Below are 19,370 nucleotides of genomic sequence, written 5' to 3'. Positions count from 1 at the left end.
CAAATAAACTGAATTTGATGACTTCAGTTTTGTTTATAAGACTCTTAAATTACATGTTAGCATATTTTCATGAATATTCTTGGTTAATGGTAGTGATATTTTAATTACTATTCTAAATGCTTTTTAGCTTTTTGGACATTTCTTCCTGTTCCTGGTTAATTGAAAAAACTTGCAGTTGGAGCTGTATTAATTCATTCTCAGTGCAGGAGCTTTTAATAGGTTTGCTTTAAAGAAAGAAGAAACCTCAGTGTTTAACCTTTATTATTTTTTTTCCTCTAGTTAATATAGAAGAAAGACACAAAATCTATGAAGATGCCTGGACAAAATTTCCTAAAGGGTTGATGCCTAGGAGGCTGCCGTTAGTCTTTTTATCTGGTAATTTTTTTAAATCATTTTAATGTAACATTGCATCTTTTAATTATTGAACATTTTAAAGGTTTATGTAATGGGTGACGTAATAGTAAAACTTGAACATACTAATTTTTTATTAATTTGTATTTTTTCTCAAATACATGTTAGTCAATATTTCTTTTAGTGACTATCCTTGCTTTAATTGATTAATCAGATTTAACATCTGTGCCTCATCTTTATAAAGATAGGAGTGATCAAAATGTCATGATTTCTTAGTAATGTGACAATCCAAATATGAGATGAAACAGACATTGAAATGATCCTACATAAGACAGTCCATATAAATGTCCAAAATCAAAAGTAAATAATACAATAATCTAGATTGTTTTTGTCTTTCTGACAGAGTGGATAACATTAGAGCCTTAGTTATAGACATGTAACTTAAGCAATAAACTAAGTACAGTACATTTATAGCCAATGTAACTTTTTTGGTGAAAGTGAAGCTGACAAGCCTAATGTAGTAATGGAGGCAGAAGTTTACATACACTTAGGGTGGATCCTTTAAAACTCACTTTATAATCCCTCCACAGATTTTATACTAACTAACTATAAATTTGCTATACTATAACTATTAATATAAAGACATCACTTTGTACAGGGCAAAGTATTTTTTCCAACAGTGTTTACAGACAGAGTATTTCAATTTTTATTGACTATATAGTGCTTGATGTAAATATAGCAGCTGGCACATGAAACGGTTTGCTAGTGTCATGCTGTGTATGCAGTAGGTTATTTTTTATTGTTCATTTTTAAAGCACTATGTTCAAATGTACTGTATTCAAATACAAAATGTTCTGAAATGCCCATCTGTACAATAAAAAATCAAGGATTAACCTCAGATGAAGGAACAGTTTTTGAAGCAAACATACGTAAATACATACATACAAATAAACACACATACTGTGGCACTCAAGGACAAGAGTTGTCCACTTCAGTGAATTTTTTTTTTAATTTCTTGAATGTAAAAATAAAATTTAAAAAGCTGCCATATTGGTTATAGGGTTATTTTAAAATAATGTGTACAGGCTACTTTTATGTGATTTAAAATCAAAGTCTTTTATCACTGAATTATTTGATTATTTTAATTAAAGTTAATTCATTTTCTTTGGTTAGGAGAAAAATTTAGAGAATGTTTGGATAAATATTTAAGAATGAATTTCAGCAAAGGTTGCCCACCTGTCTTTACAACCCTCAAATCATTGTATCATGACAAGGAGAAGGTAAGAATTAATTTTTAAATATAAAGATCAATATTGAAATATACTGTATATTTTGAATTTTTAGTATGAATGGCAAGTTTTATCTCTATTGATACCTGCTTTTGTTTCAATAGCCGAACGGCAAAAACACAATGTTAAAGATAAGGTTTGCCATAGTTTTTGCTGTCATTCTTGTATCTGAGATCAAAATGTCTAATGAAATATTGTTAGAGGACAAGTGATGAAAAAAAAAATAAGACTATGCTAGTTCTTTCAAAACAGATGATCAAAATGATATGTTCAATAGGGCTGTACAGTCAGAAAATGAAATGAAGGCTAGTAGAGTACAATATTTAGTTTGTCATATGGGGTCCAATTTAAGTGAATGTAGTCAATCATACACATCCTACCAAATTTAGATTTAAAAAATTGTGACCGTGCTTATAGTGATGTCTTTTAGCACTTTCATGTTCTGGTCATGCCTTTGGCTTACACCCTACTTCACTACCATTTATTCGATTTTCTTTCTTTAGGAGACTTTATGCTTCTGTCTAGCCATATTTAAAATGGAAAGTAGTTTTGTTATACTCGGTGGTATTTTAGGCATGAAAATGCTGGTGAGGTCATGTGGGCCTGGAAGAGACACTTTAAGAATTGTAAGAGCCATCCTGAAAAGCTATACATAGAATAGGTGTAGATGGATGAGCTTTGTGTGTGTGTGTATATATGAGAGAGAGAGAGAGAGAGATGAGTCATTTAAAGAGTAGAATGTACAAGACCCACTGCACTTCTTAAATTCATTGACCTTTGTAGGTGCTCTTTGGAAAACACAGACAGAATCTAGGTTGGATCGGTTCAGCACACAGAGCTTTGAAAATTGAACATAAATGGTGTTGTCTTTTATCCCAACTGAGTGAAGTGTGAAGCAGAGCCTGTGAAATAAATGTATAGGCAGGGAATGAAATGGAAATAATTGTTGGGGGAACATAAAAGGAGCCATGGAAGATCAATCTTGTTAGGGAGTAAGGGAGAGACACTCCACTTTAAGCCCATCTGGCAGTACACCAAACCCAGCTGTTAATGGGTTAGGAGTGATTCTGACACCAAGGGTGTCTAAATGGCATTCAAAGATTTATGTCCAAAACAATGTTTATTTGTTGCACGTCCAAAACATGTGGCCCAGTGACGCTGGTTCTAGATTGCAAAGTTCACAGATTGAATCTTGTCTTGGAAACATTTTGGATTGTTTTAATCAAGATAAATGCACTCAACATACTTCCGAAAATATTTTTTTTGTTGAGTTGAGTTTCTATAAACATTTCAACAATGTTGAATTTATTAAAGCAAGTTTACTACAGACATTTGCTGATTTGCAGCTCCCTTTGGGACCGACCATTTGGCCATAAGTCAAAGTGGTACAAGTTTTTGCAATTGAGGCTCTTTGGGACTTGTGTGGGTCACTGGTGCGCATGTATGGTATAAACTGCCAGTTCAGAATAGCACAAACTGATGTTTAAGTCTTGATGGCTGCATCCTTGTCCACGTAAGGGGGACTGGTGCACCCCAAATGCATAAGAATTAGTCACAAACTTTAAAGGGCCCACCAAAAATCCAAAAACATACAAGACCCTGGCATGGCCAGTCAGTCCCCAGTAACTGAAACTCAGTGTCTGCATTTTTTTTTTTTGTACTTTTTGGTAGCTTGTGGCCATTTGTTGGTTGCAGAGTCAGTACAGGAAGGAAGACAGCCTAGAGGCTGCTTCTTCTGCAACTCCACCACCGCTCCTCTCATTGCTTCCATGCAGAGTGTATCATTTTGTGACTGCAGTGCTATTGCAAGTACATGATGAACAAAAGGGACATAGCCTTTGTGGCCTCTGGTTGCTGGTTTTAGCAATTTATGGAACATTTCCACCAATTGTATTCCTATGACCATTGGCTGTAATTACAAATGGCCTCAACTGTGTTTGCCGTAAATCAGCTCATGTCTGTACTTAAGTAATTTTTGCACAGCAGTGCCATTGGCAGAGAAATGAGGAGCAGTGCCACACTTTCCCAAAATGCATAGAAGCAATTGATTTTAATATTTAAAATGAGATCAGGACAGGTTGGGCAGCATGTATTGGTACAGCACATTGCTACACCCACCACACGACAAAACAGCTCAGGATCCTGGTTGGGAATACCCCCGCCCCCAGGCAGCCAGGTTTTATGTGGGCGTCCCCTTGGCCGGGTCATCAACAATGAGGATCCTACGAGCTAGATCACCCTCGGGAATCTCGCCACATGGCCGTAGTGCCATAACTGTCACTCCCTCATAATGCAGGTAATGGGCCTCATTCAGGACACCATGAGTAGCCACTCATTTGACACAGTCAAACCAGTGGTACCCAAGGATTCTCCGAAGAGACACAGTACCGAAGGAATCCAGTCTTCATCCCGGGTCACTGGATAGCATCCATGTCTTTCAACCATATAGCAAAACAGGAACCACCAGGACTCAAAACACTTGGATCTTCAGCCTTTTGCAAAGATATTGGGAGCACCACACACCCCTTTCCACCCCCATCCACTCCCATTCCGTCTATTGACTTCATAGGTGTAGAGTCAACAGAGACATGAATGTCATTGCCGATGTAAGTAAACCTCTCAACAAGGTTGACACTCTCTCTGCAGGTAGACAAACTGCTAATGGCTGTGAGATCATTAAAGGTCTGGATCTTAGTTTTTATCCAGGACACTCGCAAGCTCAACCAATCAGACTCCTCTCTCAGTCTCTTGAGAGCCCTGATCAGAGCCTCCATTGACTCCGCAAAGATCACAGTATTGCTGGCAAAGTCAAGATGAGTGAAACTCTCTTCCCCACAGCCGCTGGACTTCACAATCCTGCCCAACACCCACTCCATGCAAGCACTGAACATTGTAGGAGGAAGAACACACCCCTGATGAACCCCAGAATGAACTTGGAGAAACAGAGGTTCTGCCTCCACTCTGCACAGCACTCCTAGTACCAGTGTACAGGCCAACCATGATATCCCAGCATTTTTTAAGGGATCCAGTGAAGTCTCAGGATGACACACAGGGCTGTTTGATCAACTGAGTCAAACGCTTTACAAAAATCAACAAAGGCTACAACGAAACTCTGCTAATATTCGGATTTGCACTCCATGAGAACCCTCAGTGCCAGGATGTTGTCAATTCTAGATTTGTTAGGCGTAAACCTGGACGTTGCTGGTAGATGAGCAAGTGATCACAGATCCTATTGAGGATGACCCTAGCAAGACCTTACCAAGATCAATATTATCCCCCTTTCCAGATAGGGACAAAAGTCCCATTTTGTCAGTCAATTGAGATGAAACCTGTCTCCCAAATGGAAGCAAAGTTTCCTTGCAATGCCAGGAAGACAGCCTAACCACCAGCCTGGAGAAGTTCATCCAGGATACCACAGACCCCTGCAGCCTTCCCTAAAATTTCCCAAATATGATCAACTAAAATTCTGTAAATGGCAGACTTCTATAGAAGATGTCCTTAACCAGTATTTCTTAACTAAGCAATGATCACATTCAGAAAAAGTACATTTTCTAGCTAGCATAGTTTTAAACTATATTTAACTGAATTCATATGTATTACTGTAATATGCCATTGTCCTGAAATCTAATGAAAGTCTGTCTGTCCATCCTTCCTTAAATCTATTTTAATCTTGTTCAGCATCATAGGTGATCAGAACTTACTATGGTACGATCAGGTGCAAATCAAGATGACGCATATTTACACAAACACCCCACTTAATTTGGGCACATATTAGAACCAGCAGTTATTCTTTTTTAAGAATCAAGATAAAATGAGGAGTTTTCAAAGAAAAAAAAACGGGAGTGGTCTCCCCTAGACATTCCTGTATACTCAGATATGGGGATGGATATATGAGGAGTAAACCACAAGACATTGATTATATTTTTATATTATGTACATTAAATAACCAACAAAAAATCAATTTAATATTTTGAACAATTATTATAAAAGTAAAGTTGAATAAATCAGACTCTAGCTGCACGAGTAAAAGATAAAGTATCACTTCCGGTTAATGAAAATACGTACAAAGCGTAAATTTCTATCAACTTTTGGGCTAATACCTGAATGCAAAATTTGGTTGACCTAAGTGAAAGCATACTCAAGTTATTGTGTTTACAAACACACACAAACACACACAGACATAATTCCAAAAATGTCTAAAATGTCAAGATTCATCAAACTTTAGACCAGATGACACCATTTGGTCAGATCTTCAAAAATGGAAAAAAAAATTGTGTCTTTAGGCTTTTAGATCAGTTTAGATACCTACACAGGGCTTTTCAAAAGGTTATAGACAAACTAAAATAATTTTTTCCTGTGTCCTACATATAGTCCCTTCTTTCTCAAAAAACAAATCTTGCTTTTCTTATGTAAATTTTCCATTTTTATTTTCCATCTAAACAATGATTAAATTCACTATTTGTCAAGTTCTTCATCACTAACTTGGGTATAGGATTAATGGAAAAAAATAAATCGCCAAAGGCACATTAGGCCCAACACATGAACAACAACTGCTTGATTTATCATTAAATACAACAGTAGTTATAATGTAATATTAACATCTTGGTTTTACTGCAACAGGAATGTGAAACATTTAATTTCTGTTTCAATCGAAGTGCAGTGTGTAGGTTATCTTTGTCTTTGAGATCAAGACGGTACTGCCTCCCACTGAACGTTGTAGGTGCACTAAGCAGTGCAGTGACACACTGTAATGGCACCCAACAAATACCATATTTAAGGGGCTAATAGAAGGACTGTGCAGGGTAGTTTGGATGCAGGAAACATTTCAGGATGTCTGATTCTACTTAACTCTTGTCACAAATTATACCAATCCAACATTTTTCATCATGCACCCAACATAGCCTTCATAGGACACTGGGGAGGGACGCATCTGATCCATCAGGAGTGTGATTGTGAGAGGGCAGCATCTCAGTTGCTGCTTCAGTGGTGAATATTTGGGCAGTCAATTGACTGTATTCAGACATCTGATTGCCTTTGAGTTTGCCATCTTCTGTAGGGATGTAACAGTGGTATTCTCAAGTACTAGGTACACTTTTGGCCATGGAGAATCGTATTCTCTGTTCAGCAACATGAGAAAGGTCATTGTTATTTGATATGAAAAAGTGTGACTTTTTTTTTTTAAACTTGCTGACTTGAAAACTCTGTGATTGCTATTATTGACACATGGTGCATTCAGCCTATGTTTAGGATGGAAAATAAACATGAAAAATCTAAATAAGAAAAATAAGATTTGTGTGTTTAAAAATTAAGGGACAATGTAGAAAAAATGAAAATTGAAACCCAAAATTATTTTACTGATTTGATAGGTATTTTGTTCAAACCCTAATACTGTTACTTTTCTGTTTATTGATTTTTTAGAAAGCTTACAGTATATAGTTATCTGAATAAGGAAAAAAATAAAAAATCTGTGGTGTTTGCAAATATGTGTTTCTGAGGTCTAAGCTAAGCCAAAAACTCAAATTAAATTTTGGTAAATTTCATGGGGCTGCTTTGACCATGCAGGGCCATCTGGACCAAATGTTTTAATTTGATCAAATACTATACCAATTAATGTAGCAAACTGCAAAGTCAGAGCTTGCTGGGTGGTTTAGTTCTTATGGTCTTGTCAAATTTGATGAAAAAATGTGGCCGGATAAAATAACACCTGCCTCCCCTCCACACCAGCTGGCTGTATCTTGGGAAGTATTGATCTTGCATCACAAGAAAATTTTATAGGGTGTCTTCTGGACTAACATGGGTACACCTGGTAAATTTTCCAAAATTTCTTGAGTCTGAAGTGTGTAGGCCATTGGTTGATTTGACATGGAATGATCCTTATGAAAATGATACAAATGCAATCAAAGGAAGTTTCTTCTTTATATTGTGATAAATTAGCATTTTACATACAGTGGAATATGATTGGATCAGAACTAATTATGTTGTAAACTGTTGCATTTGTGCATAATATGTATTAAAATATTTTGCCATATACCAGACTTACCAGGTTAAACGTTCTAAACCTGTTTACCGCCTATTTGAATTAATATGTAATTAAATATTCTACTTTTTTTTTTTTTTTTTGGTTAGTCATATCTTTTGGGCCATCTGTTCTTTCACAAAATTTGATATATTTTTTGTGGCCCTTAACTTACAGGTGTCAATAATAGAAGAATTGGTAGTTGGCTTTGAAACCACTTTAAAAAGCTGTCGCATGTTTAACAAACATGGTAAGTACTGTAAACCTAATCTGTGAACAAGTAAGAAATCTCAAAACTTCTTGCAAAAATTGCACATTTTGTGTTAAGGTTTTATAATCTATTTCTATTGTAGGCTTTTTAGCTTTGTATTAATGTTATGCATTTATTAATTGTGCATTTATGCTTGTTGTTTTAATTTTTATTTCAGCAACAATTAATGTTCCATTGTCAAACCTTTTAACCAGTGATGACTTAAGGGTGCAGATCTCTTAATCTGACTACAATTTATTGTTATTTATTACTTATATTTAAAGATTTTTACAGCAAGTTATGAATTGATTCTAAACTACTGTATTGTTTGAGTTACCATTAACCTTTGTTTTTTTAAAAAAAAAAAAAGTTTTAGGTTATATACCCAGAAGGAAATATAGCAATAGCTAATAGTCACCTTTTATATGTAATGTCATAAGTTAATGACCATTTAACCTCCTTAGTGTTATATTTTTTTCTCAAAAAACATGTTAAAAGCATTGCATATTTTGTCTTGAACGAAAAATTACATTTTTATTAAATCTCATCTTTCTACTGTAAAGCATGCAAAACACTAAAAGTACAAAGTCAGAAACGTAGAAACTTTAATAATGATGATGAATATGAACTGCACATGTATGAGTGATGCAAGCGTCACTTTTGGATTCACCAGAATCACTTTCGGTTTTATTGACCATTTCAGTTTGACTGCCAGACAGATTCATCTCCTCATCACTGCTGATGAGAAGCGTTTTGAGGCTAGGAGAAGGCACATTTACACCATTGTCTGGGTAATGCTTAGGTCTGACGCTTAACGCAAGACATGCCTATACCATTGCATGAGTAATGCTTAGCAACAACGCTGTTGGCAATTTTACAACCCAAATAATCCTTGGGATTTAACACTAGAAGAGTCTATACTGCTTCCCTAGTAACACTCGGGACTAACACTTCTAGCAGTGGTTTTACAGCCAGAGTGATGCTCGGGTCTAACGCTAAGGAGGTTAACTAGCATATGCTTTATAATGAAACCACAGGGGCTAAGTAGCTATCTTAGTATGTGTTACAAGGATTATAACATCCACAGAGACTAAACGCTGTTCCTTAGCATATGTTTTAGAATAAAACTTCAGAGGCTAGGCAGCTTAAATTTGTGTGTTACATTTAATTCAAACCTAACTATGGACAGAATTCTCACTAATTATGAATATTCAGTCTGTGAACCTCAGAAGCTGAGTTTCCAGCATGCTTCCATAGGATAAAGGATTATACCATTTTGATGTTAATCAAAGATCAGATGTAATTAATAGTGAGTAACAGTTTATTAACAAACTCAAAATTATATACAGTAACAGAAGTATTGTAACTACAAAAATATATTTTGTGGTGAATAATGGCTAAGAACACAGAGAGGCATTCTGGGAGATTACCCTAGCGTCTTCCAAATTTTAATAGTGCTCCATTTTCCTTGTATTCCTATTGTTTAGTCAAAGGGCAAATTACTTGTCCAATATGAACTACCAAGTAATAATCAAACCCTTGCAGATCAATAGTTATCAGATAGCCAAACAGCTTGGCTCCAATGAATGTGAAGCTTACATAATAGACTTCATGTCCAAAAACATCAAAACAGATGTGTTGTTTAACCAAACAGTTCTTGTCTAAACTGGATGTGGGTTTGTCTTCCATGAAAGAGTTGGCTTGCACCAGTTCTCTTGCTTTTTTATTTGTATGCAAGGTTACTACTGATGCAATGCCTACAACAAGCATCTGTCCTCAGGTAATTTATGGTTGGACAATTAATGAAACATTGCCCTGTACACACTTGCTTTCATTTCCTACACCTTTTAATTGCTAGCACATGAAATATGCCTATAGCCTATAGTAAGAAACAATATTGAATTTGAGAGCTTTACCACATGTGACGTATAGTAGCTATTAAAGGTTTATTTCCTGAATTTAGTTACCAGGTGCTATAAAAAGCTGAGTTATGTGAGGGAAAAAAAACTTTCTAGAACCCATGAACCATTGGGTTTGAAGTTCTATTTATTGCATTCTTTCCATTATATAATTTTTAGACACCCTTCAAATAGTTTCATAGAGTATTTGCACTGAAGGAATTTTAGCAAGTGATATATCTGGTATCGTTCATTGCATAACTATTACCAGAACTTTCTATGATGCCTCATGCGACAAAAGGACAAAATTAAAAGGTTTACCCCTTCTACAAATTAACTTTTTCACTCATAAGTTTGTAGTTTAATGTCATTAATTTCTCATTTGCATTGCATAACAACAACAACTCAACAACTATACTTAAATTTTTCTTTTTCAACAATTTATAAAAAGGAGATATCGTGCTAAGTAGTTGCAATGAAACTATTTCAACATTGTTAAAATTGGAGTGACTTAGCAGGTGTAGTGAGTGCTTATCAGCAAAAAACTCTTTTAAGATTTGACTGAGTGGTAGAGGCTGTAGTGGTGGTCAGAGCAAATGCCAGTATGTGGGTGGAGATTGACAAAGCCATGAATTATATTTGGATGACCACAGAGGTTCTGGCAAACTTTCTGATAACTCATAAAGAATGTCTAGAATGCTTTTATTAAGGGCAGGGAAATTTTAACATAAATTTTTTTTGGGGGGAAGGCATAGAGGTCCCTGTGGCAGAATCTATTCCATATCTGTGCCTCAGGTCACTGCTGTTGTTAAAAATCTGCATAGTGGTAAAAGTAAAGGGTGCATAAATCCATAGCTAAATAGTAAAAGCATTTGATATTGTGAGAATATTCTGGCAAATATGCCTGTTCAGGGACAGTACCATCTATAGTAGTAATATTATAGGTCCAGGAATCCTGTTGATTCTGCCCTGTCCCTGAAACAATGGACCAACTTTTTATTCTTGTCTTACTACTTATAGAAGTCAGGATTTTGCAAGTCCTGTCTATGTGTGTTTATATAGTCTTATACAGTTTTAAACAGCTTATGGCCATATACTTAATGGTATCCTGTGGAAAGTGCTATATAAACAAGAGGTTCCAGGAGTAGTTCTGCTTTCCATTTAGTCTCTGTATTTGCAGAATGAACATTGGGTTAAACTGACTGCATTAAGGAGAGCCCATTCAGATCTGCCTAATGGCTGCATCTTGCCTGTTCTCCTGTACATGATTTTCATGTGCAGAATATCAATTTTGGAGAGCCTCAGGGTTACATCACTGCTATTTTCATACGACAATGCTCTCAAACTCAACTGCTATTTTCAGACGACAATTCTCTCAAACTGATCTCCATTGCTCATCGGAGCAGCTTGCAGCTATTAAGGCGAGAATTTGCACCTCCAAATCTTCAATCGTGTTGTTCTTCTGGAAAAGAGTGACATGCCCCTTGCAAGTAATGGATGATTCGTCCCCCTTACATAAAGGAGTTCAAGTACATCAGTGTCTTTTTCACAGGTGACAAATCAGTACAGCTAAAGCAGTTTTGCAGACCCTGAACCAGGTAATGGTGCTGTAGCTAAGTTCTTGGAAGAAGTTTTACATTTACTGGTCAGATTATAACTCCGTCCTCACTTATGATAACCTACTCTGGGTGATGACTAATACAGAGTCCACAATTACAAGTGACCAATATGACGTTGCTGGTATCCGCTGTCTGTGATAGGGTAGGAGCTGAGCAATAAGGCAGGACCTCTGTTTCACTGCATCAAAAGGAGCCTGTTGAAATGTTTAGGATGTCCGAGGAGCAATTCCCCCAGAAAGTGTCACAGACATGGCAAAGGAAGAGAAAACTGAGGAAATTTCAAAGAAGAAACTGGTAAATGTATATATCTCAGCCGGCCTAGGAATGTATGAACATTCCAATAAAGAACATTTGTAGAAATGGTGATTTCTTTGCAAAGGTAAATTGTGTAAATCACTTATTTTTAGCAAAATTAAAAAAAAAATGAAATGGCCTAAATCTTTTCAAAATGGCCTGCATATAAACACATACCATATGTTCATTATACTGTGTTAATGGTTAAAAAAATTAAGCTATTGGAATGTCCCTTGTGTGTCTTACAGATGATGGAAAAGAAGAACCTCCAACAACTCTACTGTGGGTTCAGTACTTTTTAGCCCAACATTATGATCAAATTGGGCAACACTCCCTGGCATTAGAGTATATAAATGCTGCTATTGAAAGCACACCTACACTTATAGAACTCTTCCTTGTCAAAGCCAAAATCTATAAGGTAATAATTTTGATTCTGATTTGAGTCTTTTTTTTTTTTTTTTTTTAAACAAGATAGTCTTCAAGGGAACAGGTATATAGTTACATTTATGCTTGTTTATTACAAAACTTTATCAGCCTTGAAATCCACTGTGTATCTGACAATCTCTTAATAAAGACCATTTAAAATTCTGGAGAGAATTAGCGGGAGAAACACATTTATTATAGGTTTTGGTTGAGAAGATTCCACTTATTTTTTCATGTGAATATGTCAGTTTTTCCTACTCATGAAAAACTTTTAATCAGTGTACATTTTACTTTTTTTGTTTTGTAGATTATTATAGTTTTGTGCCACTTACTCATCTGCTGTTTTTGTCTTGTATGTATTTCTAAACATTGTATTGAGTTAGTTTACCATGTTAGTTCGTTTATTGTTTGCTACATTTCTGTTTATTCCTCATTAAATATTTTCCTTAAAAATAAAATCAAGTAAAATATTGCTTGTAGAGGTTGATAAACTATATGGAATACCGTTTGAACTAAGTAAAATGGCAATTATGAAATAATCACATGAAAAGGTACAGCAATCTATAAAAGAATAGTTAAATGGAATAAAATACATAAAATGATTATAAATTACAATGGCATTGTTTTATTTTGGTTTATTATAGTTAACTACAATAAATGTAAGACATTTATAATGATAGTAAAATGATCTTTTAAAATGGCCTTTAAATTAAAGTCTTTTAATTTAACAGTAGAACACTTAGGTTCGATTTTCAAAGGCTGTTCTAATGCCTGCACTATTCATTTCAGAATACATTTTTGCAGGGTAGTTTTGTTACTTGTCAATCAGGAGTAACAGTTGCTATTTAGTTTATTCCATTTTGACATGCTATGATATTCAACACCTGAAAGGTGATTGGTATATATACTATGTAGATTTAAATGAAAATGTATATCTACGTACAACTTATGGATGACACCTTACTTAGAATATAGCATAACACTAAGCAATATGTGGATATAAATGCAGTGAATATGTAGATAGTAATAAACGCACACTAGAAGCTTTAATTTGCAGAGTGCCCAGTTCTTGTTCTGAGGATCCCCTGTGGTAGTAATTTTGAAACCAATTTCAAAATTGCTAAATTCTTGTCATTTTACCCTGCCTGATCTAACTCTTTATAAAAGAGTAGCAATGTGTGTTTTACATTTATATGAAATGTAAAAGTATAAGTTTGCCATAGCTTTAAGTTGTTAATTCTCTTTATCGTTTTCCTCTTCACCGTTTTCTTTGGAAGTCCTCCAGGACTAGAATTGGACATCACTATGTGTTTGTTTAAAAAAAAAAAGTAAAGGAGATGCCACAAATCACCCCATTTAAGTAATCATTTGTCACATTACTGTCAGGCAAATAATAATCTTTCAGTTACTCTGACCATTAACACACAGATTTATTAATTGGTTGGGCAGATTTATTAACATAGTTTTGCGTACACTAATGCACAGTTGTTGAAAAGTAATACATAATAGATCATGCCCCAGATCCACTCCTCATTTTGTTGTAATTTGTCTTTGTTCCCCAAAAACAGCACGCTGGTAACATCAAAGAGGCAGCACGGTGGATGGATGAAGCCCAGGCACTTGATACTGCTGATAGATTTATCAATTCAAAGTGCGCAAAATATATGTTAAAGGCCAATATGGTGAAGGAAGCTGAAGAGATGTGTTCTAAATTCACAAGGGTAAGCAATTGGCCTTAAATCAAATATGATTGATCAAGACTGTTCCATTATAAATGTTTCCTTTTAAAATCTGTAACACATTTCAAATTACTTTCAGAGCACTATGACTATGGTACAAATAGGTAATAAAATTTAAAAATGAATGTTCTTTGTTATATATGAGCATTATTAGAAGGAAAGTAGTTTGATAGTGTTGGGTATGATTTAGGCTTAGCGTACAAATCTTTCAAAATTAGCTTTTTTCAGATAGTCAAAATATGTTGTTTGCTTCTTTGTCTATTGCTGGTCTTGTAAGTCCAAAGCTCGCATAAACTAAACAAAAATGAACTAATAGTAGAAAAGGCATTTGAACATTCAAAATGTTCAAAGAATAATGGTGCTTTTCCCTTCACAGTACCCCAGTCAGATTCCCAAAAACGTGTCTGTAGCACCAGCACAACTAGCTCTTCAGTTAACATGGCTCTCACAAGAGACAGAAACTGTGAAACCATCCTCATCCACGGCAGCAAAGTTACTCAGATTAGAAACCTAGCAAATGTACCTTTTTATTGTTTTTTTGTTTTGGCACACTGTTCTTTATTGGGTATTTCTCTACTCTACTAATAACATGTGTTTTACCCGTTTGTCTTTGTAGGAAGGGGCTTCAGCTGTGGAAAATCTTAATGAAATGCAATGTATGTGGTTCCAAACAGAGTGTGCATTAGCGTACAAATCAATGAACAAATTTGGAGAAGCACTGAAAAAGTGCCATGAAATTGAAAGAGTAAGTAGGATTTTATGTTTTTGAACAGTCTGCTCACTTATCTATTGTTTTGAATTGGGAATTACATGTTTTCTTTAAGCACAGTAGTTCACTCCAAAACACAAAGAGAAACTATTTCTTAGAGATCTTCTAAATTTTTCATCATTATACATAATAAAACATATAAAGTCAAATGCAGAATGCCTTAATTTACACTAGAATTGTTTGAAGAACAAGTTATTAAATGTCAGTTAAGTTGCTTGTATTAAAGAACTGCGTTTAAGTTTGGATTTTGGAAATAAATGCAGATTCCTATTAAACTTTAAACGCTATATCCTGGCACAGATTTTATGTTGAGCCTTTTGTTAAGATGTGTGCGATTGCACATGTAGTATTGTTCACTTGAGTTAATTGCATTTGAAATATGCTTCAGATTTTGCTGCAGTTCCACTTTTATCCACACTATAGAGTAGAGAAATTTAGGAAAAAACCTGCTTGTAATGTTCACAACTGTGCTGCTTTTCTCAAAATCTAAGTCAGTTTAAGAGCTTTCAGTAAGTGTATGATTCTCATAAGGAAGTATACTCAAAATACTTTCACTTTCCTGTTCTTGAATAAAACACCTGCATATTTAAAGTAACAGTTAAAGCTGAAATATTCTTTATCTATCATTTTTTCTTCTCAGTTGCCTCATAGTATACCGGGTTCTTAAAATTTTCATAGCTTCTTTCTTAAGGGAATTAAGATGCAGTGTGTATAACTGTATAATTCTAAGTATCTCCTGCTTCACCATTCATGGAACTTTAATTTAAAACCAATAGATTTGAATTAAAATTGATTCAAGTTGCAATAATTGTTTTTCCTTTTAAACAAGAAAATGCTCTTTTCCACTAAATCTAAAATAAAATACTCCTCAGTTGTTACAATGTTTAGAGTATTTATGAGATAGTACTTAGAACAGCTACAGTCATGAATTAGTTTGGGAACCCCTCTTAATTCTTTGTATTTTTGTTTATCATTGGCTGAGCTTTCTAAGTAGCAACTTCCTTTTAATATATAACATGCCTTATGGAAACAGTAGTATTTCAGCAGCGACATTAAATTTTTTGGATTAACAGAAAATATGCATCATCATAAATTAGACAGGTGCATAATTTTGGAAACCCCCAACAGAGATATTACATCAATACTTAGCCTCCTTTTGCAAATATAACAGCCTCTAGATGCATCCTATAGCCATTGATGAGTGTCTGGATTCTGGATGGAGGTATTTTTGACCATTCTTCCATACAGAATCTCTCTAGTTCAGTTAAGTTTGATGGCTGCCGAGCATGGGCAGCCTGCTTCAAATCATCCCATAGATTATTGGTGATATTCAGGTCAGGGGACTGTGACGGCCATTCCAGAACATTGTACTTCTCCCTCTGCATGAATGCCTTTGTAGATTTCAAACTGTGTTTTGGGTCATTGTCTTGTTGGAATATCCAACCCCTGCGTAACTTTAACTTTGTGACTGATGCTTGAACATTATCCTGAAGAATTTGTTGATATTGGGTTGAATTCATCCGACCCTCGACTTTAACAAGGACCCCAGTCCCTGAACTAGCCACACAGCCCCACGGCATGATGGAACCTCCACCAGATTTGACAGTAGGTGTGTTTCTTGCAATGCGGTGGTGTTCTTCCGCCATGCAAAGCGTTTTTTGTTATGATCAAATAACTCGGTTTTTTTCTCATCGGTCCAAAGCACTTTGTTCCATAATTAATCTGGCTTGTCTAAATGAGCTTTGCATACAACAAGCGACTCTGTTTGTGGCGTGAGTGCAGAAAGGGCTTCTTTCTCGTCACCCTGCCATACAGATGTTCTTTGTGCAAATTGCGCTGAATTGTAGAGATGTTCTTTGTGCAAATTGCGCTGAATTGTAGAACGATGTACAGATACACCATCTGCAGTAAGATGTTCTTGCAGGTCTTTGGAGGTGATCTGTGGGTTGTCTGTAACCATTCTCACAATCCTGCACATATGCCACTCCTGTATTTTTCTTGGCCTGCCAGACCTGGCTTTAACAGCAACTGTGCCTGTGGCCTGCCATTTCCTGATTACATTCCTTACAGTTGAAACTGACAGTTTAAACCTCTGAGCTAGCTTTCTGTAGCCTTCCCCTAAACCATGATACTGAACAATCTTTGTTTTCAGATCTTTTGAGAGTTGCTTTGAGGATCCCATGCTGTCCCTCTTCAGAGGAGAGTCAAAGGGAAGCACAACTTGCAACTGACCACCTTAAATACCTTTTCTCATCATTGGACACACCTGTCTATGAAGTTCAAGGCTTAATGAGCTAATCCAACCAATTTTGTGTTGCAAGTAATCTGTATTGAGCAGTTACATGCATTCAAATCAGCAAAATTACAAGGGGACCCAAACAGCCAATTTTTCACATTTGATTTCATTTCATGCAATTAAATACTGTTTCACTAAAAATCTTTGTTCGGAAAACACCCCAGTACTCAGATGTTCCCAGGAAGTGAAAGACATCCCACTGTTATCTTTTTTTGTTGAAAGTAGAGTAAATTATTATGCAGGCTGAGAGGGGTTCCCAAACTTTTTCATATGACTGTATTAGTACATCCTCTGTTTTTAATTTGAGTTTCCATTTTATTTCCTCTCTATATTATGTGTTCACTAGCATTTTGTGGAGATTACAGATGACCAGTTTGACTTTCACACATACTGCATGAGGAAAATGACACTGCGGTCTTATGTGGATTTGCTAAAATTAGAAGATGTTTTGCGTATGCACCCATTCTACTTCAAGGCGGCAAGAACCGCAATTGAGATATACTTGACTCTACATGACAACCCATTAACAGATGAGAACAAGGAGTTGGAAGCAGACACAGGTATAGTTAAATGTTATGGATTTATAGTACTATATTAAAATAAATGATCTGTTGTTCAGGATAACTCAGTTTAAATTCACTTGTTTTAATCAGGTGTATTGGTCAATTAACAAGTTGCAAAGTGCTGGACATATTTAGTATATTTACAGCAAAGTAACAAAATGTTATATAGAAATGTATTTAACATTTATCTGAAGATAAACAATTTTGCAGAAATAGTACATTCCTGCTGCTCCATATACAGTATCACTAATATTACCAGTACAGTGATCCCTCGCTATATCGCGCTTCGACTTTCGCGGCTTCACTCTATCGCGGATTTTAAATGTAAGCATATCTAAATATATATCACGGATATTTCGCTGGTTCGTGGATTTTTGCGGACAATGGGTCTTTTAATTAAAAGTACATGCTTCCGTAGTTTGTTTGCCTAGTTGATTTCATACAATTGGCGGATGGCTTAGAAGCTACCCAATCAGAGCACGTATTACGTATTAAATAAAACTCCTCAATGATATACGATATGCTTCAAGTACGGTGCTTGATTGTTTGCTTTTCTCTGTCTCTCTCACTCTCTCTGACATTCTCTGCGCCTGACGTGGGTGTGAGCAGAGGGGCTGTTTGCCTAGAGGATACGAAGCTCCTCTAAAAAAATGCTGCTTTATCGTGGTGCTTCGGCATACTTAAAAGCCCAAAAGCACGTTTTGATTTTTTGCTTTTCTCTCGCTCACTCTCTCTCTCTCTCTCTCTCTGACATTCTCTGCTCCTGACACGCATTCTTTGAAGAGGAAGATATGTTTGCATTCTTTTAATTGTGAGAAAGAACTGTCATCTCTGTCTTGTCATGGAGCATAGTTTAAACTTTTGACTAAAGGGTGTTATTTCATGTCTAGAGGGCTCTAATAATGTTAACAGTGTGGGAGAGTTTATAAGGGCTTAAAATATATAAAAATAACCATACAAACATATGGTTTCATCTATCGCGGGGGGTTCTGAAACACAACCCCCGTGATCGAGGAGGGATTACTGTATTTCCATTTCACTCTGAGAGCCAAACTTACCTACTAGAAGGGCTGTCTTCACTAAAATTTAAAAGCTACCAAATGCCACCACAGGATACTGCTGAGAAAGAAAAAAAAAGAGTTGTAAATGTCTGCAGAGATTGTCATACTATTAAAATATAGCAATGGCTTCACTAACTGTTTAACTGTAATACAGTATATTATTTTTAAAGGCTCAAATTCCCATAATAGTTCTCTAGCTGCCTGTTCCTTAAAGTAATGGCAAGGTGTCTTGTATTTTCACTTTGCTCTGGCTCTTGTAGACTACTACTGTGCATCTCGCTCCTTAAAAGAAGGGAGAGTGAGTGGTACTTAAGTCTAGACAGGTTTAAAACTATCATGCCATTCTGAATTTTTGTAATAGCTAATCCCCGTGTATTGCATTGTACTCTGATTATTTTAGATAACTTTTTAAAATTATTCTAATTTCATTTAAAATTGTAACTTTTTTTGAGCCATTGTGAAAATATGTTCTTCAATAGTAACTATTTTATTTGCAGCTCCACTTTCATCAGCACAGTTTGTGAAATGCTAAGTATAATTTTTATTCAAATATTTGTATTCCTTTCAGCAAATCTCTCGGATAAAGAGCTAAAGAAACTGCGAAACAAGCAGAGGAGAGCTCAAAAGAAAGCACAGCTTGAGGAAGAGAAAAAAAATGCAGAAAAGGAGAAACAGCTAAAAAACCAGAAGAAAAAGAAGGAGGATGAAGATGAGGAGATTGGTGGACCCAAAGAAGAGCTGATACCAGAAAAACTTGCCAAGGTAAGTCCCAGTAATTTAAATTATGTGGTTGTGACTGTGA

General features: G+C 35.6%; 1 protein-coding gene across 1 annotated transcript in view; it reads left to right on the top strand.

The window, feature by feature from the left end:
* Nucleotides 1–19,370, top strand: part of naa15a (N-alpha-acetyltransferase 15, NatA auxiliary subunit a) — a 116,673-nt gene that overhangs the window by 88,206 nt on the left and 9,097 nt on the right. The window contains exons 8-15 of the mRNA XM_039751663.1: nt 280–375; nt 1,525–1,631; nt 7,834–7,906; nt 11,966–12,135; nt 13,709–13,861; nt 14,496–14,624; nt 17,291–17,504; nt 19,137–19,330. Coding sequence (XP_039607597.1) covers nt 280–375; nt 1,525–1,631; nt 7,834–7,906; nt 11,966–12,135; nt 13,709–13,861; nt 14,496–14,624; nt 17,291–17,504; nt 19,137–19,330 — 1,136 coding nt within the window. The remainder of the gene's footprint in view (nt 1–279; nt 376–1,524; nt 1,632–7,833; nt 7,907–11,965; nt 12,136–13,708; nt 13,862–14,495; nt 14,625–17,290; nt 17,505–19,136; nt 19,331–19,370) is intronic.

Source organism: Polypterus senegalus, chromosome 4 (genome assembly GCF_016835505.1).
Source record: "Polypterus senegalus isolate Bchr_013 chromosome 4, ASM1683550v1, whole genome shotgun sequence".
Lineage (NCBI taxonomy): Eukaryota > Metazoa > Chordata > Cladistia > Polypteriformes > Polypteridae > Polypterus > Polypterus senegalus.
Note: the sequence above shows the minus strand (reverse complement) of the source record. Positions and strands in the feature narration are given on the sequence as shown.